General features: G+C 56.2%; 1 protein-coding gene across 1 annotated transcript; it reads right to left on the minus strand.

Annotated features, from left to right (window-relative positions):
* Positions 1 to 2,412: 2,412 nt before the first annotated feature.
* On the minus strand, positions 2,413 to 22,264 carry TIE1 (tyrosine kinase with immunoglobulin like and EGF like domains 1). The gene is made up of 23 exons (XM_045545664.1): positions 21,852 to 22,264; positions 18,413 to 18,730; positions 18,210 to 18,320; positions 16,635 to 16,790; positions 16,340 to 16,471; positions 16,040 to 16,180; positions 15,724 to 15,852; positions 14,721 to 14,866; positions 14,344 to 14,488; positions 11,995 to 12,153; positions 11,698 to 11,835; positions 11,239 to 11,535; positions 10,523 to 10,813; positions 9,989 to 10,179; positions 7,672 to 7,882; positions 7,403 to 7,513; positions 6,999 to 7,189; positions 6,071 to 6,184; positions 5,890 to 5,960; positions 4,690 to 4,730; positions 4,508 to 4,604; positions 4,285 to 4,384; positions 2,413 to 2,906 (listed from the first exon to the last, which is right to left on the minus strand). Exons 1-23 carry the CDS (start codon positions 21,907 to 21,909, stop codon positions 2,835 to 2,837), a joined length of 3,420 nt encoding a protein of 1,139 aa, XP_045401620.1. The 5' UTR covers positions 21,910 to 22,264; the 3' UTR covers positions 2,413 to 2,834.
* Between the last annotated feature and the right edge of the window lie 208 nt (positions 22,265 to 22,472).

Genomic DNA, 22,472 nt, shown 5'->3' on the forward strand with positions numbered 1-22,472 from the left:
ATTACATGAATTGATTTTTAGATGTTAAATCAATGTTGCATTTTTGGGATAAATCCCACTTTATCTTGGTGTGTAATCTTTTTTATATGCTGCTGGATTCTTTTTTCTTTTTTTGAGATAAGGTCTTGCTCTGTTGCCCAGGCTGGAGTGCAGTGGCATCATCATAGCTCACTGCAACCTCAAACTCCTGGGTTCAAGTGATCCTCCTGCCTCAGTCTCCTGAGTAGCTGAGACTAAAGGCACATGCCATGATGCCCAGCTAATTATATGATGCTGGATTCTGTCTGCTAGTATTTTGTTGAGAATTTTTGCCTCCATGTTTATAAGAGATATTGGTCTGTAGTTTTCTGTTCTTGTGATGCCTTTGTCTGCTCTGGGTGTCAGGGTAATACTGGCCTCACAGAATAAATTGGGAAACATTCTTTCCTTTCCTGTTTTTTGGAAATTTGTGAAGATTTTGTATTTATTCCTTAAATGTATGGTAGAATTCACCGGTGAAGCCTTCTGGGCCTGGGCTTTTTCATTGTGGGTAGTTTTTTTTTTTAATTACTAATTCATTTTCTTTACTTGTTAAATAAGTCTATTTAGATTGTCTCTTCCTTCTTGAGTCAGTTTTGTTAGTTGGTATCTTTCTAGGAATTTATCTATTTCATCTAAGGTATCTAATTTGTAAGCACATGCCTCACCTTCATTCTTTTTTCTGTATGATCTATTCTCCAGTGGGTACCCAGAGTGACTTTTTAAAAAATGCAAATCTGATCACGACACACCCCTGCTTATAGCTCTTGCATGGCCTCCCTGCCCTTAGGATACAGACCCATGTCCTCCGTGCTGCCTGTGAGGCCTGGCACAGCCTGGCCTCCCTCTCCTCTCTGGGCTTGTTACCCTCACAGAGCTGTGTTCTCTTTTTGTTCCAGCCACACAGAACTATCTGCAGCTCCCGAACATGCCACGTGTCACAGGTGCCGTTTCCTGTGCCAGGATCAATTCCTCTGGTGAACTTCTGCTTCCTCTTCATGGCCCAGATGAAAATGTCACTTTCTCTGGAAAACTTTCCTGCCCCAACTCCTGTTCAAATGTTCCCCGGGTCCCCTCTGTCTCTTACAGCACACCCACTGTATTTGTTGTTTACATATCTGTCACCCCACAGGGGCATCCTTGTTTACATAATCATCCCCATCAGGGACAACTTTTTAATCCACACACCCTGGACCTGGCAATATCCCTGCAGTGAATGTGGCTCTGAAATGAAGTTTTATTCTAGCAAATCCCATCTCCTCCATCCTACATAGCCTCCCATTTATTCCAGTTAATTTCTTCCTTTTAAATTCATACTCCAACCATTCAAGTCTTTTGGGAATGCGGACTCTGATCATCACCCCTCCCCTTCCTGCATTTGAGCATAGTGATGTCAGCGACATGTTCTGAGCACTGACTGTGGCCCAGGCCCAGCAGTGAAAAACGAGCCTGTGTGATCTCATCTAACATCAACAGCAATGAGGTAATTATTACTAACCTCACTTTCAGAGGAGAGAACTGAAGCTCCAAGAGCTTAAGTGACTTGACCAAGGCCATTCAGGTTGTGAGTGATAGAGCAGAGACTTGGACGCATGTCAGTGTGATCCCAGAATCCATGCTCTGGCCATACAGTGTTAGACCTTCTTTGATTTCATTTGGTTCACTGAAAAAATGTGTGAGACACAACCAGTCTTGTTTCTAAAGGACCAGGGGGAGAGAAATCTGAGGCCAGCCATGAGCCACCCCAAGGGTAGGAAGCCTGGAGGCCACACAACATGGGGCAGCGTGGGACTAACTCTCAGGACAGGGAGCAAGAGCCCAGGGGAGGAGCACCTCCCGGAGCACTGTGACACCCTGAGCAAGGCAAAGGAGTCCCAGCATGGTTGGCTGCAGTTGGGAGTGGCCTCTGCCTTCCTCCCCATTTTGGGCTCACAAGCTGGGCAGTCAGGTGGCTGTCTGGAGCATAAGGAAAAGGACAGGATCATGAGGAGTTCAAGACGGGCCAGACTCTGTCTGGTGCCGAGGTGCCAGTCTGAGCGAGGCTGGGCTGCAGCCAGTCCTGGCATGGACCGCTCGGACAGAGCAAGGAACCCAAGGCTGGCAGCCACCTAGAGATTCGGGGAGACACGTTGGTGATGGAGGCTGGAGAGCAGAGTGGGACCAGGGGAAATCGGACTTCTGATTAGGACAGAGGTGCATGTGTAAAATGGGTCTTCCAGAACAACTCCCATCCTGGAGAGGGAACCTCAACAGAGGGCTTGGGCCTCAGAGAGCATAACTAGTGACAATGTTTCTTTTCCTGGAAATACCGGTTTCTCTCTCTTGGGCTTAATTCCCACTCCCACCCCCAGGCCCCATCCCCGTCACTGACTAAAGGAAAAGATAGACATTGGATGGAACTTCTCAGAGCATTTATTTTTTTCTGAATACTAGGCAGGGAGTGGGGAGTAGCTCAACAGGGTGGGCTGGCAGTGTGTGTGCTGGCTGGGATGAAGGGGCTGGGACGGAGGGACTGGGGCAGGGGCTTGCATGTGGGGCACAGTGGGATGGGGAGCACACCTGAAGGACAGCTGAACTAGAAGGAAGGGTGCCTGGAGTAGCTACAAGGGCAGCTGGAGGGGGCGAGGGAGCAACTGCAAAGCATGGGACCCAATTCCCCTAATCCCACCCCATCCTTGGATCCTCTCTTTTCACCCTTAAGTTAAAAAAAAAATGTCCTTGAGGCAGCTTAGGTCAGAGGCTGTCAGGGTCAGAAGTCACAGGGTGGAATGCAGAATGCTCTGGCCAGCAGAGCCAGGTTCTAGCTGGATGGCAGCTCAGGCCTCTTCAGCCGTGGCGTCAATCCCCGCATAAGTGAAGTTCTCGAACAGCGACATGTTCACATAGGCCTGGGGACACAGCAAGCTTTAGTGGGGGCCATGGATGAAGGTGCATCTGGCCTCAAGCTCCTTGACTTTAATGCGGCTGGGACATTTGGACTGACACTGATTTGTTCCGGACACTCAAGATGGCCCCATGGCCAAGGGTGGCCCCTACCAGCCCAGGGCAGTGTGGGCATCAGACACAGCTGGGTGTCTCGGGTGGGAGGCCCTTGACACCATTGTTAGAGCAGGGTTGTCATGCATTCATCGAAGAACTGTTTGCTTATACATTCATTCATTCATTCATTTACTTACTCATCTAGTCAAAGGCTATTTTTGATGATTCACTCATTTATATGGTTATTTGATTGTTCCTTCATTCTTTTTTTTTTTTTTGAGACAGAGTCTTGCTCTGTTGCTGGGGCTAGAGTGCCGTGGCATCAGCCTAGCTCACAGCAACCTCAAACTCTGGGGCTCAAGCGATCCTACTGCCTCAGCCTCCCAAGTAGCTGGGACTACAGGCATGCGCCACCATGCCCGGCTAATTTTTTCTCTCTATATATTTTTTAGCTGTCCAAATCATTTCTTTCTATTTTTAGTAGAGACTGAGTCTCACTCTTGCTCAAGCTGGTCTCGAACTCCTGACCTCGAGCAATCCTCCTGCCTCGGCCTCTGACAGTGCTAAGATTACAGGTGTGAGCCACCACGCCCGGCCTGTTCCTTCATTCTTAAGATAGTCATTTAGTCATCGATTAATTCATATGAAGAACTCTTCATATTTACTAATTTTTATGTTTTTCATTTCTATTTATTTGATAGTTCATTTATTCACATGATTCAGTTACTGAATTATGTATTTACTGATGTAATTATTGTATAATCCATCCACTAATTCCATCCATTCATTCATAGTTACTATATCATCCATCCACTAATTCCACTCATTCATTCATACAGTTACTATATCATCCATCTACTACTTCCACTCATTCATTCATACAGTTACTGTATCATCCGTCCACTAATTCCACTCATTCATTCATACAGTTACTATCATCCATTTCCCCAGCCATCCATTTAGTTAGTTGACCATTCATACATTCTGCTCTGGCTCTGTGCCAGGTGAGGAGAGGTGTCCCAGGTGAGCATGGGTTGATGGCCTCAACAGAGGTGGACAGGCTGGGACCTGGCGCTTGGGGAGGGATTTGCAGTTGGGGCTAAGCAGCGGCCTTGGAAGAGTTTTGGCCTAGTGTCTAACCCAGCAAGGGCTGGAGAGGTGGGCTGCATCCTGGGGCCCAGCCCAGCACGGTGACAGTCCCGGCTGAGGGAGTCTGGGCAGGCAATGTGACTGGCACCTATGAGAGGGCACTTGGGGGAGCCTCAGCCCCCACCCCAGCCTCCTCACCTTCCTGGCTTCCAGCATGCGGCCCAACTGCAGCGCGATCTGGGCAAAGGGGGGTCGCTCATACGGACGGTCCCGCCAGCACTGACGCATCAGCTCGTACCTGCAGAGGGCATTGCTGAGATGAGGGGTCAGGGCCCACTGGGGAGATGGGGTCACAGGACTTGAAGTTGAAGTCACTCATCACAGAGATGGGGTCACAGAGCTCGAGGCTGAGGTGACTTACACTTCATCGTCACAGTTTCGAGGCTGCTCCATGCGGTAGCCCTGAGGCAGCTTTTCATAGAGCTCAGCACAGGTCATACCACAGTAGGGCGTGCCTCCTGCAGGAGGGGACAGGGCTCTGTCAGTGCAGGGCCCCGTGTGGGTGAGGTGGGGGCACTCTGGGGGTGGGGGTCGGGGACTCACCAAGGCTCACTATCTCCCAGAGAAGGACCCCAAACGACCAGCTGAAATGAGAAGGACGCCTCAGTTACCTTCCAGGCCCCGGAAGTTTAGTCTCCACCTACCTGAGCTGTGCAGCCCCTCCCGGGCCCTGCATGTGGCTACTCTGCAACTCCCTGGCCTCAGCCAGCTGTTGTCTCTCCTCCACTGAGCTCCGGCACAGTCTCCCAAGCCCAGGGTCCACATAATTATAGCCAACATTTTTCTGAGCACTTCCTATGGTCCAGGCACTGATCATTTACTATATATGTTCGTTCACTTAACCCTCACACCAACCCTGTGATATAGGTTCTATTATTATCACCATTTTACAGATGGAGACACTGAGGCACTGAGAGGTTAGCTAGCTGGCCCAAGATCACACAGCTAGTCAGTGGCAGAGCGGTGATTCAAACCCAGGCAGTCTGGCTCAAACCCAGTTAAATCTGCTCTTAACTGCCTCTGACACTGTAATCTCCTTTGGGTAGGTGTGCATTAGACCTGAGACCAGGGCGAGAGTTCAAGGGTGGAGGGGATCTAGGGAGTCCTGGGGCAGAAGCAGGAAGTAGGTGTGTGACGGTCAGAGGGGCGGTCAGTGTGGGGGACAGTGAGCTGGGCAGGCCAGGACGAAGGGCTTGGGGCAAGGGGCAGAGTGGCTCAGAGTCAGGGCTGAAAGGTTGGGCAGATTCGGACAGAGATGGACATCCCTTGGCGGGGGTGGGTAGTGTGCCAAGATAACCAACTGAGGGTGGGGAGTCTTGGGGATCATACTCTGGTAAGATCCTCAGGTGGCCATGACCTTGCCCTTCAGAGGGGAAGGTGAGAGCACTTCTTTAGTAGTCTCTCCATCTACGCCCGGAATTATCCACAAGTGTTCCCAAACCTCTCCAAGGCACCACCCCCCGTCTCTTATACAAACACAATCCTAACCTACCCCTACCCCAATCCTACCCCTGAAACACCTTCCAAGATAAAAGCTCCTTCCAGCTGGCCCGCCACCTTCCCACTAAGATGCTGGGCACTGCCGAGGTATACTCCAGATACACCTGTGTGACACCTGGAACACACCCTAGGGATGCCAACTCAGGCCTTAGACTACCTGAGCCATTTCTGAGATGTGTCTGGGTTATGCCTGTGTGACCTTTGGGGGTCAGGCCCCCCGATCCCACACCATTCCACACTCACACATCACTCTTCGTGGTATAGACGCTGTAGTTCAGAGACTCAATGGCCATCCAGCGCACGGGGAGACGCCCCTGGCAGAGAGTGGGTTTGAGGGATCGGACGTGGAGGAAGGACCTGTTTGGGGGCTTTGGGGGGCAGGGCTAGGTGCAGGCCCTGAGGGGGAGGATTAAATGATACTTACCATCGTCTTCTTCACATAAACCTCCTCCCCCCGAGAAAGGCCAAAGTCTGCAATCTTGGAGGCCAGGTTCTCTCCGACCAGCACGTTTCGGGCAGCCAGGTCTCTGTGGATGAACTGTAGGAAAGGCCAGAAGTCAGAGAAGACTGGGGGATGAGGAAGCCCATGACAGTGGGGCCAGTCAGGGGTCTGGTCCCACCATCAAGTCTTCATGGGCACCCTGATGCCTGTAGTGCCCCTTCCTCTTCTCCCACCCACCTGGGCCTCAAACCTAGATCAGCCAACTCCTGTCTGAGAAAAAACAGTGCTGGCTCTCATGCCCTCCTTCCAGGGCCATGGCCAAGTTCAGGCCGTATCCCCTCTTCCTGGGATGGCTGTGGCCACATGGCACCTTCCCCTCTTGCCATGCCCCCTACCCCCTTTCTCCCACCCTCTCGCCCCCCTTGGTCCTGCATCCTCCTCAGAGGCCTCTCTTCGTCAACTCTGCCCTTGGCACTGGCCCTTCCCCTCTGCTTTCAAAGATACTCAAAGCCTTACTATCCTTAAAATGCCTTGTGTCCCCTGGGCAGTCGTCCCTTTCGTGCACTCAGTCAGAGTGTCCTCAGCCCCCTGCCTGGTGGATCTCACCAGCCCCTCGCCATCAGCCACCATCTGCAGGGTGACAGCCTGCAGACTGCTGCTGCAGCCTGGGCCTCTCCCCTGGGTGCTGGGCTGGCACCTGCAACTCCTCACCCCACACCCCTCCGGACCTGCCTCTCGCCCTGGCTCCCTCCTCACTGCACTTGCACTCGCCCTCTCACCAGGGCCAGGAACGGGGGCCACGTCCTTCCTTCTCACTGTTGCTCAACCCCCACATCCAGCCCCAGCCGGCTGACTCTATCTCCTGAAGGCAGCCTTCCCCGGCGCCTCCCCCACCGCCCGACTCACACACCTGCTTCTCACTCAGGTACTGCATGCCGTTGGCAGCGTCGCTGGCAAAACGCAGCAGCTGCCGGGAGCTGAGGGTGGAGGCCGTGCCGTGCTCTCGAGCAAAAGCTGGGTCAGTCTCCAGGACCCGGCTCTTGCGCAGGAAATCTAGCAGGTTCCCGTAGGGGGCATACTCAATAGCGATGTACAAGTAGCCTGGGAGGGGAGGAGACAGACATGGTGATTTAGATACAGGCCGCCTGGGCTGGGAGCAGGTGCCCAGCGGTAATAGACAGGAAGCCTGACGCATGAGGGAGAACCGAGGTGGACGTGCAGGTCACCGGCAGCGCCCAGCAAGCTGCCGATGTGGTGGAGATGGTGGCTGAAGGTAGGGCTTTGGAAGGAGTAGGTGATAAAGTGGGAGCTCACCTCGGTTCTCACAGGCCCCCAAAAGGTTGATGATGTTGGGGTGATGCCCCAATTTGCACAGAACTTCCAGTTCTCCCGCAAAGTCACGATGGTCATTTTCAGAGGCATATTCTGTGTAAAAAATCCAATATCACTTTGCCAGAAATAACTCTGGAGAAAGGGCATGGGCTGGTGAGGGTGGGGGCCAATTGCTGGAGGGAGCCGGGGGGACCTGGGATCTGTGGGACAAAGGAGAGGGCCAGGGTGGGGTCAGGGGACCACCGGGGGACCTTTCAGCATCTTGATGGCTGCGTTCATCTTGAGCCCATCCTTCTTGATCATAGCCCGGATGACCTGGCCGAAGTTCCCCTCCCCAATGAGGTCCTCGAAGGTGATGTCCTCCCACTCCAGCACTGGGTAGCTCAGGGGCTCGGGCTGCGGTTTTGGCCGCCGGGTCAGCGTCAAGGTCCCTGAGCTGAACTGCAGGATGGTCTCCTCGCCCTTCACAGGAGGGGATGAGTGGGTAGACAGTCCACGCAAGAGAGGTGGGGGCAGGAGAGGGCACAGACGGGGGCACAAAGTGGTTCCGACGGTTAGACAAATGGACAGAGGGCACCCTGGGGGACAGCCAGGGACAGACACTGGCACAGAATCTCAGGTGGCAGAGCCGCAGGTGGGCTGCTGGGTGGACAGATGTCCATGGAGAGAAAGGCAGAGCTGCAGCCTGTGGGGCTCTGGGAGGCGGAAGGAGGGCTCATAGGTACTACTGCTAGGAGCCACGAGGGCGGGATGATATTTCTAACATTTAAAACAGAAAAGGATTGGGTGAGCTGCAAGCAGAGAGCGCCCCACCACTGTACTAATCCCACACCTAGGCTTCCTTGTCACCAGGGAGGCTCTGGAGAGGATCCCAGTCTTGGGCTGGCTGTAGGTGAGGTGCATTTACTGAGCACCTAACATGTGCTAAGCCCTGTGCGGCTGGGAGCCAGCGGAGGGCTTTTCTTTGCCACAGTAGCAGAATTAGAAATTACTCTTGTGCACACGCTTGGCCAGGCCAGGACATGAATACAGCAAGAGCACAAGAAAGAAGAATGTCCAGTTCCCTCATCTGAGTAGGAGGTGGGCTACCTGGGCAGGGCTGAGGGCAGGAAAAGGAAAAAGGAGCTGGAAGAGGGGTGGCGGTGGGCCTTGTGGTGGGGCTCCCTAAGTGCACCGAAGCCCAGTCTGACGGCCAAGGGCCGAGGACATGGCGCACACGGATTTGCGTGAAGCCTGGACAGCTGAAAGCACACACCAGAGTGCACGTACATGTTCTTACGGCAGCACCGTATGTAGGTGCATCCATGCATAGGTCCATGTACACACGTGAGCAGGGAGGTGCACAGAGACATACTGCATCCAGGACACATGCATATACACAGGGGGTCCCCACAAGAGGACACACACGTGCCTGAGTTATGATGGTATGTGGCTGCCTTCCCACCTCCTGCCCTCGGCATTGGTCCCCCTTTCCTTCCCCCAGCACAGCAGTGATGGCTTTCTGTGTGCACTGACCTCAGGGGAAGGGCCAACACAGCCTGGAACAAAGAAGCCAATTGAATCTCTGAGTGGATTTTTTTAAAGGCACAGCAGAGACACCAGCCCGGGACACTAGGCTTTCTATCACAAGGGCCAGCCCTTGAGAAAGAAGAGGGCTTTATTTTTTTTTTTAAATGCCAAAGTTTGCCTCTAAATATCAAGAGTCCAGGCCTGGAGGACCAAGGGTAGAGTTCAGGTCGTGAGTGACAACAGTGAGGGAGATCCCAGAGGAGACAGGACCAGGGGTGGGAGGCCAGATGGGAGGGTGTGACAAGATGAGGGGACATTGGGTCGCCTCCCCACACCTCTAAGTGTTGGCCTGAGGGCTGGCTGGGCGTGGGCTGCAGGAGGACGGAAAACTCTGGCAGGTTTACAGGGCAGCCAGGAAGAGTGGAGGCTGGTGAGCTTTTTTCAGGGTGGTGGCGAGGCCGCAGGGGTTGTGGCGATGGGTCTGAGGGTCACAGAACGTGCTGCCCTCCACAGGGTCTGTGGAAGCCCCCAGAGTTCTTACGTTTCCCAAAGGAGGCCCTGGGATTTGCAAGGGTAGGGGTTGGGATGAGGAGCTCACGGCACGAGTGGCCTATTGGCAGGAGGCCACAGCAGGGCTGAGGACATCCGCCAAGGATGCGTGTGGACAGAGGCTGGCTCCCAGGATTGCAAGGCCCTGTAAGGACAAAGGCCAGCATGGACCCAGGGGCCCGTCCGTGGTATTGCCGTGCTACCTGGGCTTAGATCACCCCTGGGGAGAAGGAAGGGGGCAAGGAAAACCCAAGTCCAGGAGTCCAAGCCTGGAACTGGCCCTGGTGAAATATGGACATAACTGAGTTATTTTGAACCAGGAATATTAAATATTTCACCACCGACATAAATGGGCTCATGAGCTGAGTTCAGTTCTACAGAAATAATTTTGCACTCTTGAGTGTTGTGAGTGTAGCTTGATACCTGGGACATAAACACACATGCAGACACACACACACGGTGCGCACAGGTAGGAACACACATGCACTGGGGCGGGCGTGGGTCACTGACCGATCCTGACTGGTAGGTGAAGGTGCGTCTCCGGTGCAGGCAGCTTCTGCGGATGCACACCAGGGTCAGGAGTGCGGCCAGGATGGTGAGGCAGGTGGCAGACACGGAGCCCACCACGGCCAGGATCAGCTGCTGATCCAGGCCCTCTTCCGCTGCCCGGCTCTCTTGGACTGGGCCCTCACCCTGCAGCCCTGGATGCAGTAAGAGGGGCAGCTCGTGGGGACGCCTGGGTCAGGGAACCCAGAGGCCACACATGGGGTCGCACTGAGGGAGAGGTCAAAGATCCCAGCACAGGACACAGGGAGGTCACTTAGGCCACATGGAGGAAGGGCCCAGGGGTGTCACAGGAGCAACATGATTTTCCCAGCCGTAGGCCATGGGTCACAGGAAGGGAAGGGTCAGAGTTCCCGGGACCAGGGCTGTGTCACTTGTTGGGAGGGGCCTGGGGTGCCCGAGCTGCACGGCAGGGTCATGTGGAGAGAAAGCGCACTGAGGCACCCGGGCCCTGGGGTCCCGTGGGCCTTGCCCTCTCACCATTGCCCAGGGTGGCCTCTTCTACCGTGTTGCTCCAGTCACCAAGACCCTGCACGCTGGCCCGCACACGGAAGAGGTAGCGTGTGCTGGCATTGAGGCCTCGGACGATGGTGCTTGTCTCCTCGGGCCTGTCCACATCCATCCACAGCGGGTCTCCTGCGCCCCCAGCCACCTGCACCTCCACAATGTACTTGGATATAGGCCCAGCCGGAGCCTCTGGGCGCTGCCACGTCAGCTGGATCTCAGAGTCTGAGAGGGCTTGGGCCTGGAGTTGTCGGGGGGCTGGAGGCCCTGGGGCAATGGAGGCAGGAAGACAGGGCTCAGGCTATGTAGCAGGGGGTCAGACACATCTGCTCTATGTCCCCTGCTCTGTGGACCCCAGAAAGGGAGCCTCCCTGCTGAGCTCCTGCTTCCCCTCCCAGGCTGAGTTTCTCTCTGCCCCAGGCCACCCTCTTCCCCCAGCTTCTGCTTCCCCTTGTTCCCCTTCCATCCCAAGTCCTCCCCACGTCCCCCCATGCTGTGTCCCTGTCCCACGTGCTCCTGTGACCTATGTCCTCCTGGTATCCTATATCTTCCCCATGTCCCCCTGTCATGTCTGCCTGACCGCCCTAGGTGTGTCCTGTGTCCGCTCCACGCCCACCCAACCTCCTCCCACGTCTCCTGGTCTCATGTGTGCCTGTGTCCCATGTGCTCCCCCGTCCCCAGCCCAGGCATACCGCTGGGGGGCAGATGCACGTGTGCGGGGGGTGAAGCGGGGCCCAGCAGAGTGCAGTGGTAGAGCCGCACATCCAGCTGGTAGTGGGTGCCGGGCGTGAGTCCGGTCAGGAGGGCGGTGCGGGCCTGGGGGGACGAGACATTCTCCCGCCGCTCCTGCCCCCGTGCCCCGTCCCACAGGCGCAGCAGGAAACCGTCGCCCACCAGTGGCGCAGACACCGAGGGCAAGGACCAGCTCACTCGCAGCCGGTCGGGACCCTCCACGTGCCAGCCCTCCAGCCACGGCTGCAACACGGGCTCTGGGGCCAGAGATCAGAGGTCAGAACTGTCCAGTGGGTCCTCAGGGCTGGACAGGACAGCGATCCCCTGTGGGCAGCCTCCAAGGGGAAAGGCAGGGGCCCCTTGGGGGACAGGACAGGAACCCCTGCGGGGACAGGAAGGGATGACTCTTGTCCACTCACCGGGACAGTCTGTGGTCATGAGGGTGGAGGGCCCCCAGGCTCCTTCTCCACCTTCCCCTGGCCGGCTCAGCTGCACACGGACACTGTATCCTGTCTTCGGCCTCAGGTTCATTAACGTCACGTTCTCACTGGGGTCCACTGGGGATGGGGTGTGCGGTACACATCATTCAGTTTCAGCCTCTTCTAGAAGCTGCCACACCCCCTTCAGCCCCACTCTTCTCCTTGCACCACCCAACCTCCCTTTCACACTCCCCTACACCCAGCCCCCCTGGCCTGCCCTGGCTCCCTCCCACTCACCTACAATGGCTGACCAAGCCATGGTGCTGTCCTGGGGCCGGTAGTGCAGGCGGACAGAGGAGATCGGTCCATCCCCAGAGAATGAGACCAGCGGGGAGACCACGAGCTGGCGGCTCTGCTTGGCCAGGAGCTGAGGTGCAGCCAGGGGCACCGGGGGCACTGCCGGGAGACTCGGGGTGAGGCATGGCCACACGGCCTGTCCAGGCCTCAGGGAAAGGAGGGGCTCTGCAGTGGGCATCAAAGACACCTCTGGGCTTTGTCTGGAGCTTCGGGGAGACCAAGTTCAGCAGACAATCAGAGTGGCCAGGGCCCAGGGAGGACAGAGCTATGGTCAGGGATTTGGCAATAAGGACATGAGTGTGTCCCAAAAGTTGGTAGGTGAGGGAGTGATGTGGCCAGACGGTTTGGGGCGAATACTCTGCCCTTATAGTGTGGGGGTAGACTGAGGGGTGGAACCCAGGGTGGGGGGACAACCTAGGTGTCACCCTGCTCTCTGTCCCTCCCCTCAGCATTCATTGCTCTCTTAAATTTTAAAAAAAAAGGTGCCAGTGATGAAGCACCTGCTGTAGCCGAGGCCTCATTGCACGGCCTCTGATTCTCACAGCTACCCTTCAGACAGGGCTCATTACCCCGCATGAAAACACTGGGGCTCAGAGACATTGAATAGCTGCCCTAAGGTCACACAGCCAGGGTTTGAACTAGGTTGACCAGGCAACCCCAAATCAACTTGTTCTACTCCAAAGTGGCTTTCAAGTACCTGCCTGGCCTCCTCACTCCATGGTCACTGTTCCTCTCCTGGCCTCAGTTTCTCTCTCCGGATTATTGCATTGATGCCTCAACAAGTTCCTTTCCTCTTCCAAATAATTACCAGACTCTTTTCTTTTTCTTTTTCTTTTCTTTCTTTCTCTCTCTCTCTCTCTCTCTCTCTCTCTCTCTCCTTTCTTTCTTTCTTTCTTTCTTTTTTTTAGAACCAGAGTCTTACTCTGTTGTCTAGGCTGGAGTGCAGTGCTGTCATCGTAGTTCACTGCAGCCTTGAACTCCTGGGCTTGAGGGATCCTCCTGCCTCAGGTTCTCGAGTAGCTGGGACTACAGATGCATACTACCATGCCAGGCTACTTTTTACAAATTTTTTGTAGAAATGGGGTCTCACTATGTTGCCCAGACCGGTCTTGAACTCCTGGCCTCAAGTGATCCTCCAGCCTCAGCCTCCCAAAGTGCGGGGATTACAGGTGTGAACTATCATGTCTGCCGGCGCAGACTGACTTTCTAAGAAGGAAGGAAGGGAGGGAGGGAAGAAGGCCAAGCCTGATGCAGAGCTGTGAGCTGAGGGGGTGTCAGGCAGCAATGAGCATGTCATGAGGAGTTGCTCATTTTGGGGGAGACAAAGGCCCAGTTTGGGTCCTGAGGAGCCCCTGGTGCCTACAGCTCATGTTGGAGTTGCCAGAGAACAACCAAAATCTTGGGACTAGAAGACATTTAAAATACCAATAATTGTCAACATGTATTGAGTACACACCTGTGTCAGGCACTGTGCTAAATGCTTACATGCATCCTCTAATTTCATCTTCATAGCAACCTTACCCCCATTTTACAGAGAGAGAAACAAACTTAAAAGAGGTTAAGTACCTCGCTGAAGGTGATGGAGCAAGGAACTTGAGGAGAGAGGATTCAAACCCAGGTGGTCTGGGCCCAAAGCCCGGGGAGGGTGAGCAGGGAAAAGTGGAGGGTGGAGCCAGGTGGTGGGGCTGGGGGAAGGTGAGGCGCTGGGGGGCAGAGTGGACAGTGGGAAAGAGCAATGCAAGGGGGGCTCATGTGGAGGAAAGGGGTCAGGAGTGGGGATGGGCTTAGGGGTGGCAGGTGTGTGAGCAGCCGAGGCTCATGGTGCTAGAGAGGGTGAAGGGGCACCTGACCCGGGTGGGGTGCTCTGCTCTGGACAACCCCAGGACCGGCAGTTCCCTCCTATTCACCTGGCAGACTCCTAGGCATGCACCGCCCCTGGGAAGCGAAGCCAGTCACCCTCTGAGCTCCACAGCCCCATGCATTCCCCTGGGGGGACTCGGACTTGTGTGTGTGCGGTGGCTGAGGGGCAGCATGGCTAGGCAGGAGGAAGGGTGAGGCTGGAGGGTGTACCCAGTTTCTGTGGCAGGAGATGTCCTTTCTAGATGGGACTAAGTTGTGCTCTAGCCTTGACACTGGCCAGCTGGTTGACCACAGCCCTCTTCTTTGCCTGGTGCTAAGCTGTGACCTTAGATGCCCTGGCCCTCCTGCTAGGATCCCCAGTCTGAGCAGCATCAGGGAGTGCTGACTCTGCTCACTGTCCCTTCTCCATGGAGCTAGGATGTTACTGACCTTTGACATTGACCTTGAAGCGCCGGCTGTCTTGGCCACCAGATGTGGACACACGGCACTCCCAGAACCCACTGTCCCCAAGAGCCAAGCGGGGCACCTCGAACTCAGCTGTGGTCCTATCTGGCTCCACGATGGCTTTGGCGGACTGAGGGACGGGGGAAGGGGACAGACCGCAGAGAGTGAGCCCTCCTGTAGCAGACACATGTGTTCGTTTGGACTGTCCCGTGGCAGCCCCTCACCTACCAGCCCGACCTCATTTGAGCATGGTCTGGCCAATGAGTAGAGCATGCAGAAAGTTCTGAGGGGTTAGGGGTCTTAGGGATCCACCATGCATCTTGCAGGATGGGGGCCAGTGGGCTCGGGGGTCCGGGGCTGACCAGGAGCACGGTGCCATCCGGCTTGCGCAGCTCCATGCTGCCCCGCACTGGGAAGGGGTTCCCGGCAGCTGCACAGTTGATCCGGGGCATCGTCGCTAAGTTGAACTCCAGTTCCGAGGCCACGTTGAGGATCTGGGGGATCCGGTCTGGGGAGAGACAGGACACTCATCCTGGAGCTCCCATGGGGCAGACACGTGACCACCAAAGTGCCCCTCATCTGGTATTCTGCTTCTCAGTGGGGGCACTGCCATCTACCTGGTCACTCAAGCCTGAAAGCCGTCAAAGTCCTCCTCCAGCACCCTCAGCCCCACGCCTCGTAGGTGCAGAGTCTGCCTCCTACCCCCTCCCACTTCCTAATACCCTCTGATGCCCACCGCCAGGCCCCTCGCCGTCCTCGTGGCCAGCACACTAGCTCAGGCTTCATCCTTTCCAGTCCCTGGCTACGGACTCCTCCAGGGTCTCCTGCTTCCTCTCTCCAGCCAGCATCTAGGGGTCCTTTCTCAAACTCAAATCTCACCACCTTGTGCCTCTTTAACAATTCCCCCTTGTCCCTATCCTATTAAGTGCAAATCCTCTGGCTGGTCATTCAAAAGCCCCATGGTCGTTCAAAGTCCCACGATCTGACCTCTTCTGAGCACTCCCCATCCCCCCACTCCACTGCCCGGCACCCACGCCTGAGTCCTCAAGCCCTGGGCCTCCACCCATGTTCTTTCCCCGGCCATCCCTCTCCTGTCCTTCCTCTCCAATCTCAGATCACGCCTCCTCCCAGAGCCCTCCCCAACCCTCCCTGACTAAGGTTGGTGGCATCCTCTGGGCTCCCATGTGCTCTGGGCTGCTGCCCCTCGGGTCAGGATGGCCGAGAACTCCTGCCAGAACACGGCTCCCTGAGCACAGGGCTTGGACGTTACAGGGAGAGGAGGGGCGAGTCGCTTCTGAGCCGGGGAGATGAGTTTGGTGAAAGCTGACTCATCTTGAGGGGTCTCAGAGACCCTGGTGCTCATACCTGACTTCTCACAGTGCACTCCATGCCACCCGGAGGGGCAGACACAGCCGCTGAACCGGTCACAGGTGCCACCATTCTGACACTGGCACTGGAGGCGGCAGTCAGCCCCAAAATGACCAGGGGCGCAGGCTGGGAACAGAGGAGGTGTGGTTAGAGGGGCCTGGGACAGGGGCAAGGAGGGCCCAGTGGGGCACTGGTCAGGTGAGCCGGGACTGCAGAGGGCTTGGCGCGTAAGTCAGGGTCAGAGTGAAGGGCCTCGGTCAAGCTTGCGGCCCACTGTCCTGGACAGGGACAAGGAGCATGGGCTAGTCCGTACCTTCCTGGCACTGGCTTCCTCTCCAGCCAGACCCACAAGAACAGCCATAGGGGTCCGGGAGGCAGAATGTGAGGCCCCGGCAGCCTGATGTGCCCAGGCACTGCTCCTGGCAGCTCTGCCCGAAACGGCCTTCTCTGCAGGCTAGAAAGAGGGTGCGTGGGTGTACAGGCCTCTGTTGGGCCCCAGGGTCCAGGGGTCTACCTGGCACCCTCGCCCTCCAAGCTCCATTCCCATGGCTCTAGGGTATTCCCGCAGTCAGCCATGCTCCCCTGCCAGGGTCCTAGCTCCCCTCCTCCTTACCCTGCTCACAGCGGGTCCCAGTGAATCCTGGGGGACACACACACTCGCCATCATGGTCGTGGCAGACACCTCCATGCAGGCAGCCTGGGCATTCCTTAGCGCAGCCTGGCCCCCAGCGCCCAGCCCCACAACCTGGAGGGAAGTGTCTTCAGCGGCTGACCTTCACCCACCTGGCCACGGCCACTGAAGACTGGGGTAGCTCTGGGGATCTGGGGGATCCAGGGGACCCACAGCAAGTACCCATAGGGCTCCCAGCCTCCCACACCACCCACGACCTCTGTCCTCTGCCTCTGACCCCGCACGATGAGCCGAAAGAAGGCGCTGCCCAGGGGGCTGGCTTCCAGGTAGGTGGCACTGTAGATGCCACTCGACGATGGCTGCACGTTTGAGAGCTGCAACAGGAACCGCCCATCCCGGGCCTCATGCCAGTCCAGGGTGTAGAAGTAGGATCCTGGGATGGAGAAATGGGTCAGGGGCCTCAGCACCACGTGAGGGCTGGTGTCAGTTCCCTCTGTCCATCTCTGCCCACGTCACACCAGTGGGCCCCATGCACAGTGGTCAGACCTGGGGGTGGTGCCACGAGACCCTAGCACCCAAGCCAGAGAGCTCAAAAGCACCCTCTTCATGCTCCACTAACTCCCTAGTAAATCACAAGTCCCGTTCAGTCTACCTGCTCCTCAGCTCCTAAACCAGTCTCCAGCCCATGGCCACTACCCTGGTCCTAGCCACCAACGGCCTCGTAAGCAGGCTCTCTGCCTCCAGTCTCGCCTCTCCCCACGGCCCTGCACTCAGCAGCCGGTGTGATCTTTCCACAACAGATCCCTCTGTAACTCTCCTGGCACAGCTCCTAGTTCTCCCTGCCCTCAGGATGAATCTAACTCCTCAGCACCCTGTCTCACCAAGTCTGCCCCTGCTGGGCCCTCAGCCCCACACTGCTCCACATCCTGCCTGAAACCTGGCATTCCTGCATTCCTGACCCTCAGGCCTGTGCTCTTACCAGCCCCCTCCTGGAATGCCTTTCCTTCCGTCTTTGCCTGGCTTCTTTACCTTCCCACTTTTCCTGGGCACAGTTCAGGTGCCATCTACTCTGGTGTCTCTCCCCTGAGCTTCTCCCTCCAGGACCTGCAGACCCCTTATCAGAAGGGCTTCCCAGTCCCTGCCCCACCCCCTTCTTGCCTCTTTGCTCAGGACTGAACAGGCGCTAAAGACCCAGGTCTGCCTGCCTCTCTCCAGGGGGCCTGGAGCTCAGAACCCCTTGGCCCAAGGGAAGGGTCCCCCTTCTGCAAGAATCTTTGGGGCCACACAGGAAAACAGCTTTGTCCCAGGGATTAGCCAAAGGGCCTGACTGAGCCAGGATGGAGGGCAGGCCTGGGGCTGAGATCCCCCAGGTCTGCCCAGGCCTTATCATGTGTCTGTCGCAGACATCAGGGATCTGGGGTGGATAGATCTTTGGGGGAGGCTAGACCTTCCCCTGCCTGTGTTGGCATTTTATTACCAGTTCTCTGCCTCCTCATGGGATGCTGCTTTTCGCCTGCCAGGTGGGCATGTGACAGCACCTGCTAACTCCCAGGGGACAGTCAAAGATGAGAGTTCAAAAAAGTGCTTGTTTGGGGGTTAGAGGGAAGGAGGTAGCTGACGACAGGCTCCTGGTCCTCTGAGTAGGGTAGGAGGAGCTGAGCTGAGACGGGTTCGGGTGCATCCTATGGCACCTGGTCCAGGACAGAGACGCCCTGGAGGCTGGCCAGGAGGGTAAGAGATGTTTCAGGGTGACCAGTGTGTAAGGGGCCAAAGCTGAGGATCCCGAGGGCAATGGAGGTTCAGCGTTAGAACTCTGGGTCTACCTGCCCGGCTGGTTCAAATGCCCCCTCACCGTTGCTCTTCCAGATCACATCTGTCTGCTTCTCCTTGTGCACACGTGCAGAAAGCACAGCTGTGTCGCCTTTGTTCACAGTGTGCGTGACCTTGTCTGGGAGCAGGTGGGCTGCGGGGTGGAGAGTGGGGTCAGCCTCTGGGGCAGAGCCACATGCCAGGTGGTCCCCCACGCCGCCCCTGACCCCTGCCCGCCACACTCACCTCCGGGGCTGTTGTGCACGTAGAGGACGCGCGTGCGCCGAGCCCCGGCGCCGCCCACGCAGGAGAAGACGCCCACGAGGTCCGAGGGCTTGGAGAAGCCGCGCAGCGTGACCTGGTGCGAGCCGTTGCGCGCCAGGCGCAGGGGCTGCCCGGGCGGCAGCGTGCGCACCACGCGGTCGTCCTTCTCCAGCAGCAGCGGCGGGCCCCAGGCGTCCGAGCCCCTCCCCGACCCCGCCTCCCCGGACACGCAGGTCAGGAAGAAGCGCTGGGGGTCCGTGAGGCGCAGGTTGGCCAGCAGCGTCAGGTCCACGGCCGCCCCTGGGGCCAGGGCACCGGTGACTCCATCGTGGGCCCAGCCAACCCTCTGCCCGTAGATCCCCACCCCAGTCCTCTGATCTCACTGATCCACCGCCCCTCTGAGGAGGGTCCCCACCTTCTCCCCTCTTCCTTGCTCTGCCCTGTGGCTCAGCCCCCACAGGCGGGCACTTTATCAGGCATTTCCATTCCCCTCCCCCCTTCCACCTGCTCCAGCCCCTTTCCCTCGAGTCTCTTCATCCTAAAACAACAAAAACAAAACCACAAATCCCCCTCTGGCCCCGCATCCCCTTCCTTCTCCTGCCAGATGGCTGCCCTTTGAGCCCAGCTTTCAGAAAGAATGATCTCTGCTCCCTGTCTCCATTTCCTCACTCTGTTCCTATCAGTCCCGCTTCCCGGCCTGTCTCTAAAACTGCCCTGCAAGGGCTGCCCTGGGCCCCTTCTTCCCGCCCCCACCACGAGGATGCAGGCTAGGAGAGCCCTGGAGAACAGCAGTGTCACTGCAGACCTGCAGAGACGTTTGGTGGGCTGGGATTTGAGGTGGGAGAGGCTCTGCCACCAGCAGGTTGTGGAGCAGGAACAGCTGGCTGGGGCAGGCCCAAGGCAGGCCCCAGATGGACACCAAGGCCAGGTGGGTCTCGGTCTTTGCTTTCCAAAGAGTTCACTGCCTTGTTGGGGCGGGGGAGCAGGGGTGGGGGGAGGCATGGACACAGGTGCCCAATGCCGGGTGCTATACAATGGATCACAGAGAAGGGGCCCCTAACCCAGCATGGGGAGACAGGCGGATGAAGAGATGCTTCCTGGGAGATGAAACTGGAGCAGGACTTGATGGGATGGGGAGAGTGGGGAGGGACAGAGGGCCGGGGTAGGGAAAGGGCATTCTAGACAGAGGGAACAGCCTGGGTAAAGGCCTGGAGTGAAAATATCATGGTATGGAGAGGAGGCTGTCCACATTTGGTGTGGCTGGAGCACAAAATATGAGAGAGCTAGTGAGGGAGACCAGGTGGGACCAGAGTCCAGCCCAGGCCAGACCAAGGACAGCCCTGCGAGCTTGCCCCAGATCCAGGTCACGTGCCTTCCGGAGCCCCTCCTTCTCTGTCCCTGCTGGCTGTCAGGTAATTAATTAATTAAAGTGCCCCTTAGCTTATCAGTTAGCATTCTTTAAAAGCCTACCAGGAGTAAATGAAGCCAGCATTTACTGACCACCTACCTCCTACCAAGCATCCATTTGCCATTGGATCCCCACCCCCTTCAGAGAAGTCTATATTCTTTCCATTTAGGGAGGAGGGTCATGACAATTATTCTACAGGCTTCCTTGGACAAGCTCGTCACTCCCTTAGCTTTAACTGTGACCTCTGAGTCAATGACTTGGGGACAGCCTTTCCGCCCTGACCTGTATTTTCATCAGCTTTTCCCAAACCTGTTCCCCTCCTGTGCTCCCTGACTCAGTGGACTGCACCCACCACCTGAGACACAAACTATGGAGTCATCTCATAATCCCACTGTCATAGTAATTAATGTTTATTGGATGTCAATTATGTATTGGACACTTAATTGATGTTCTCTGATCTTACCATCCTGACTGTCCTGGGAGGTGGGTGTGATTATCCCTATTTTATAGCCAGAAAAGAAAAGCTCAGAGAAGTTAAGTAACTTGCCCAAGGTCATACAATTAGTAACTGGCAGAGCCAAGTTGTCTGATCCTATAGTCCACACCTCTGAGCATTATGGTGGCTGCCTCAATCAGTCACACAAAATTCCACACATTGTTTCCTAAAACTGTGGTCCCCGACCCCGTGGAGAAATTGTCTTCCATGAAACTGGTCCCTGGTGCCGAAAAGGTTGGGGACCACTGTCCTAAAAGCTTCTTGACTTCATCTGAATTTCCCAAGCCTGCCTTTGTTCAGCCCTCATCCCTACTCACCTGGACCGTTCTGATAGCCACACCCTCTCCTTAGCCAACCCATCCTCCAGAGTCATCCATCTAAGACTGAAGTCTGACCTCATGACTCTCTTTCCTACAACCTCCCATGGCTCCCCACTGCCCTCAGGATAATGTACATGTTCCCACGCCCTTTGCTGCTCCCACCTGGCCCTCCTGCTGCCTTCCCCACAGGCGCCTCTTTCCCAATACTCCCTTGCCCCTGAGAATTGCATGTATTGTTCTGGCCTCCTGGAATGAAGGCCATCTCTTAGTGGATCTTTCCTGATTCCCTTTTCGTCTGTCACCTGAGGCAGAGTAAGCTGACTCCTCCTCCTCAGTGCTCCTCTATCGCTCCTTGTGTCTGTCCCTGTTTAGCCCTCTTTCCATGTCCTGTTCTCTGTACGAGACCATGGACCACCCATAGGCAGCCTCTGTGTTCTAATGCCCTGACCAGTGGACTGCAGAAATCAGCTTCCCCATACTCAGAAGCCCTTACGCAGCGCCAGGCACGGTGCCACGTGCCTGGTCTCATTGAAACCCCATAACAACCATAGGAGGTCAGGGTCATTTAATGTCATTGTACAGATCTGGAGGTTGCCGGCCTCTCAGCTAATGGCCCAGCACTTAGCACAACTCCTGGAATATTATTGGTGCTCAATAAATGTTTTCCAATGATTAACTGAATGAATCCAACACTGACCCTATGAGTACCCACTGAAAACGTCATGGGGTCCATGGGTCCTGGTGCTCCCTCTGGTCCTAAGATCCACCTCCTCCCCCTCCCCGATTCCAGGCTGCAGTGATTTCTAGCACCTGCCTGGGTTTTCCTGGCCTGATCTCACTTTCTAGTGGATTAAAGTGATGGCAGTGATGATGGGGTTTCTTTTTTTTTTCAAAAATTTTTATTGTGGTAAAATACATATAAAATCTACCATCCTAACCATTTTTAAGCATACAGTTGGGTGTTATTAAATATATTCGTAACGTTGTGCAACCATCAGCACCACTCATCTCCATCGCTCTTCTAATCTTGTAAAACAGAAACTCCGTACTCATTAAACAAAAACTCCCCCTTCCTCCCTCCCCCCAGCCTACGGCAGCCACCACTCTACTTTCTGTCTCTATGATGGGATAGGGTTTCCTGGGGGAAAATCAGGCCTTGGGGCCTGGAAATGGGGTGAGGGCTCAGGGAAGACTTACCTACATGAGAAGCAAGGAAGAGGACGGGGAGCAGGAGACGGGGCCCCAGCCAGACCATGCTCCGGAGGCTGACCCAGGCCAGCCAGGACGAGCCTGGCCTGGGGTCAGTGGCTCTGGGTCTGAGTGCTCAGCCTGTGCGGGTTAGTGTGCATCGGTGTCTGGGAGGAAGAGGAAATGAGGTGGCTTGGGTAGGAGGGGTGGCAGGCCAGAGGGGTGGGAGGACTTATCCTGCCTCTGAGCCTCTAGGCCTCCCAGTCTGGCCCCCCTCAAGGCTGGTGATGGGTGTGGCCTGGAGGGCCCTGGAGTGGGGTCACTTGAGGTGGGGGCAGGGTTGTGGTAAGGACAGACCCGGGGACTGTTGGCCTGATTTCCCATTCCCTCTCCCTTCAATCCTCAGTCTTGCTGGCGCACGGGAGGCAGGAGGAGGCAGGAAAGGGAGGAAGCCAGTGGCTTCCACCTATTGAGGAGGGATGGGGGGAGGACATTGTTCTGGGGTCTCCCCTCCCCCAGCACATACACACAAAGCGGCCCATGTGACTCCTCACGTATGTGCCTTAGGACACAGAAAGTTACGTGGTATCCTAGAGAGCAGTTCACATGTGTGACACAGGATCTTTGTGG

This window comes from Lemur catta, chromosome 3 (genome assembly GCF_020740605.2).
Source record: "Lemur catta isolate mLemCat1 chromosome 3, mLemCat1.pri, whole genome shotgun sequence".
Lineage (NCBI taxonomy): Eukaryota > Metazoa > Chordata > Mammalia > Primates > Lemuridae > Lemur > Lemur catta.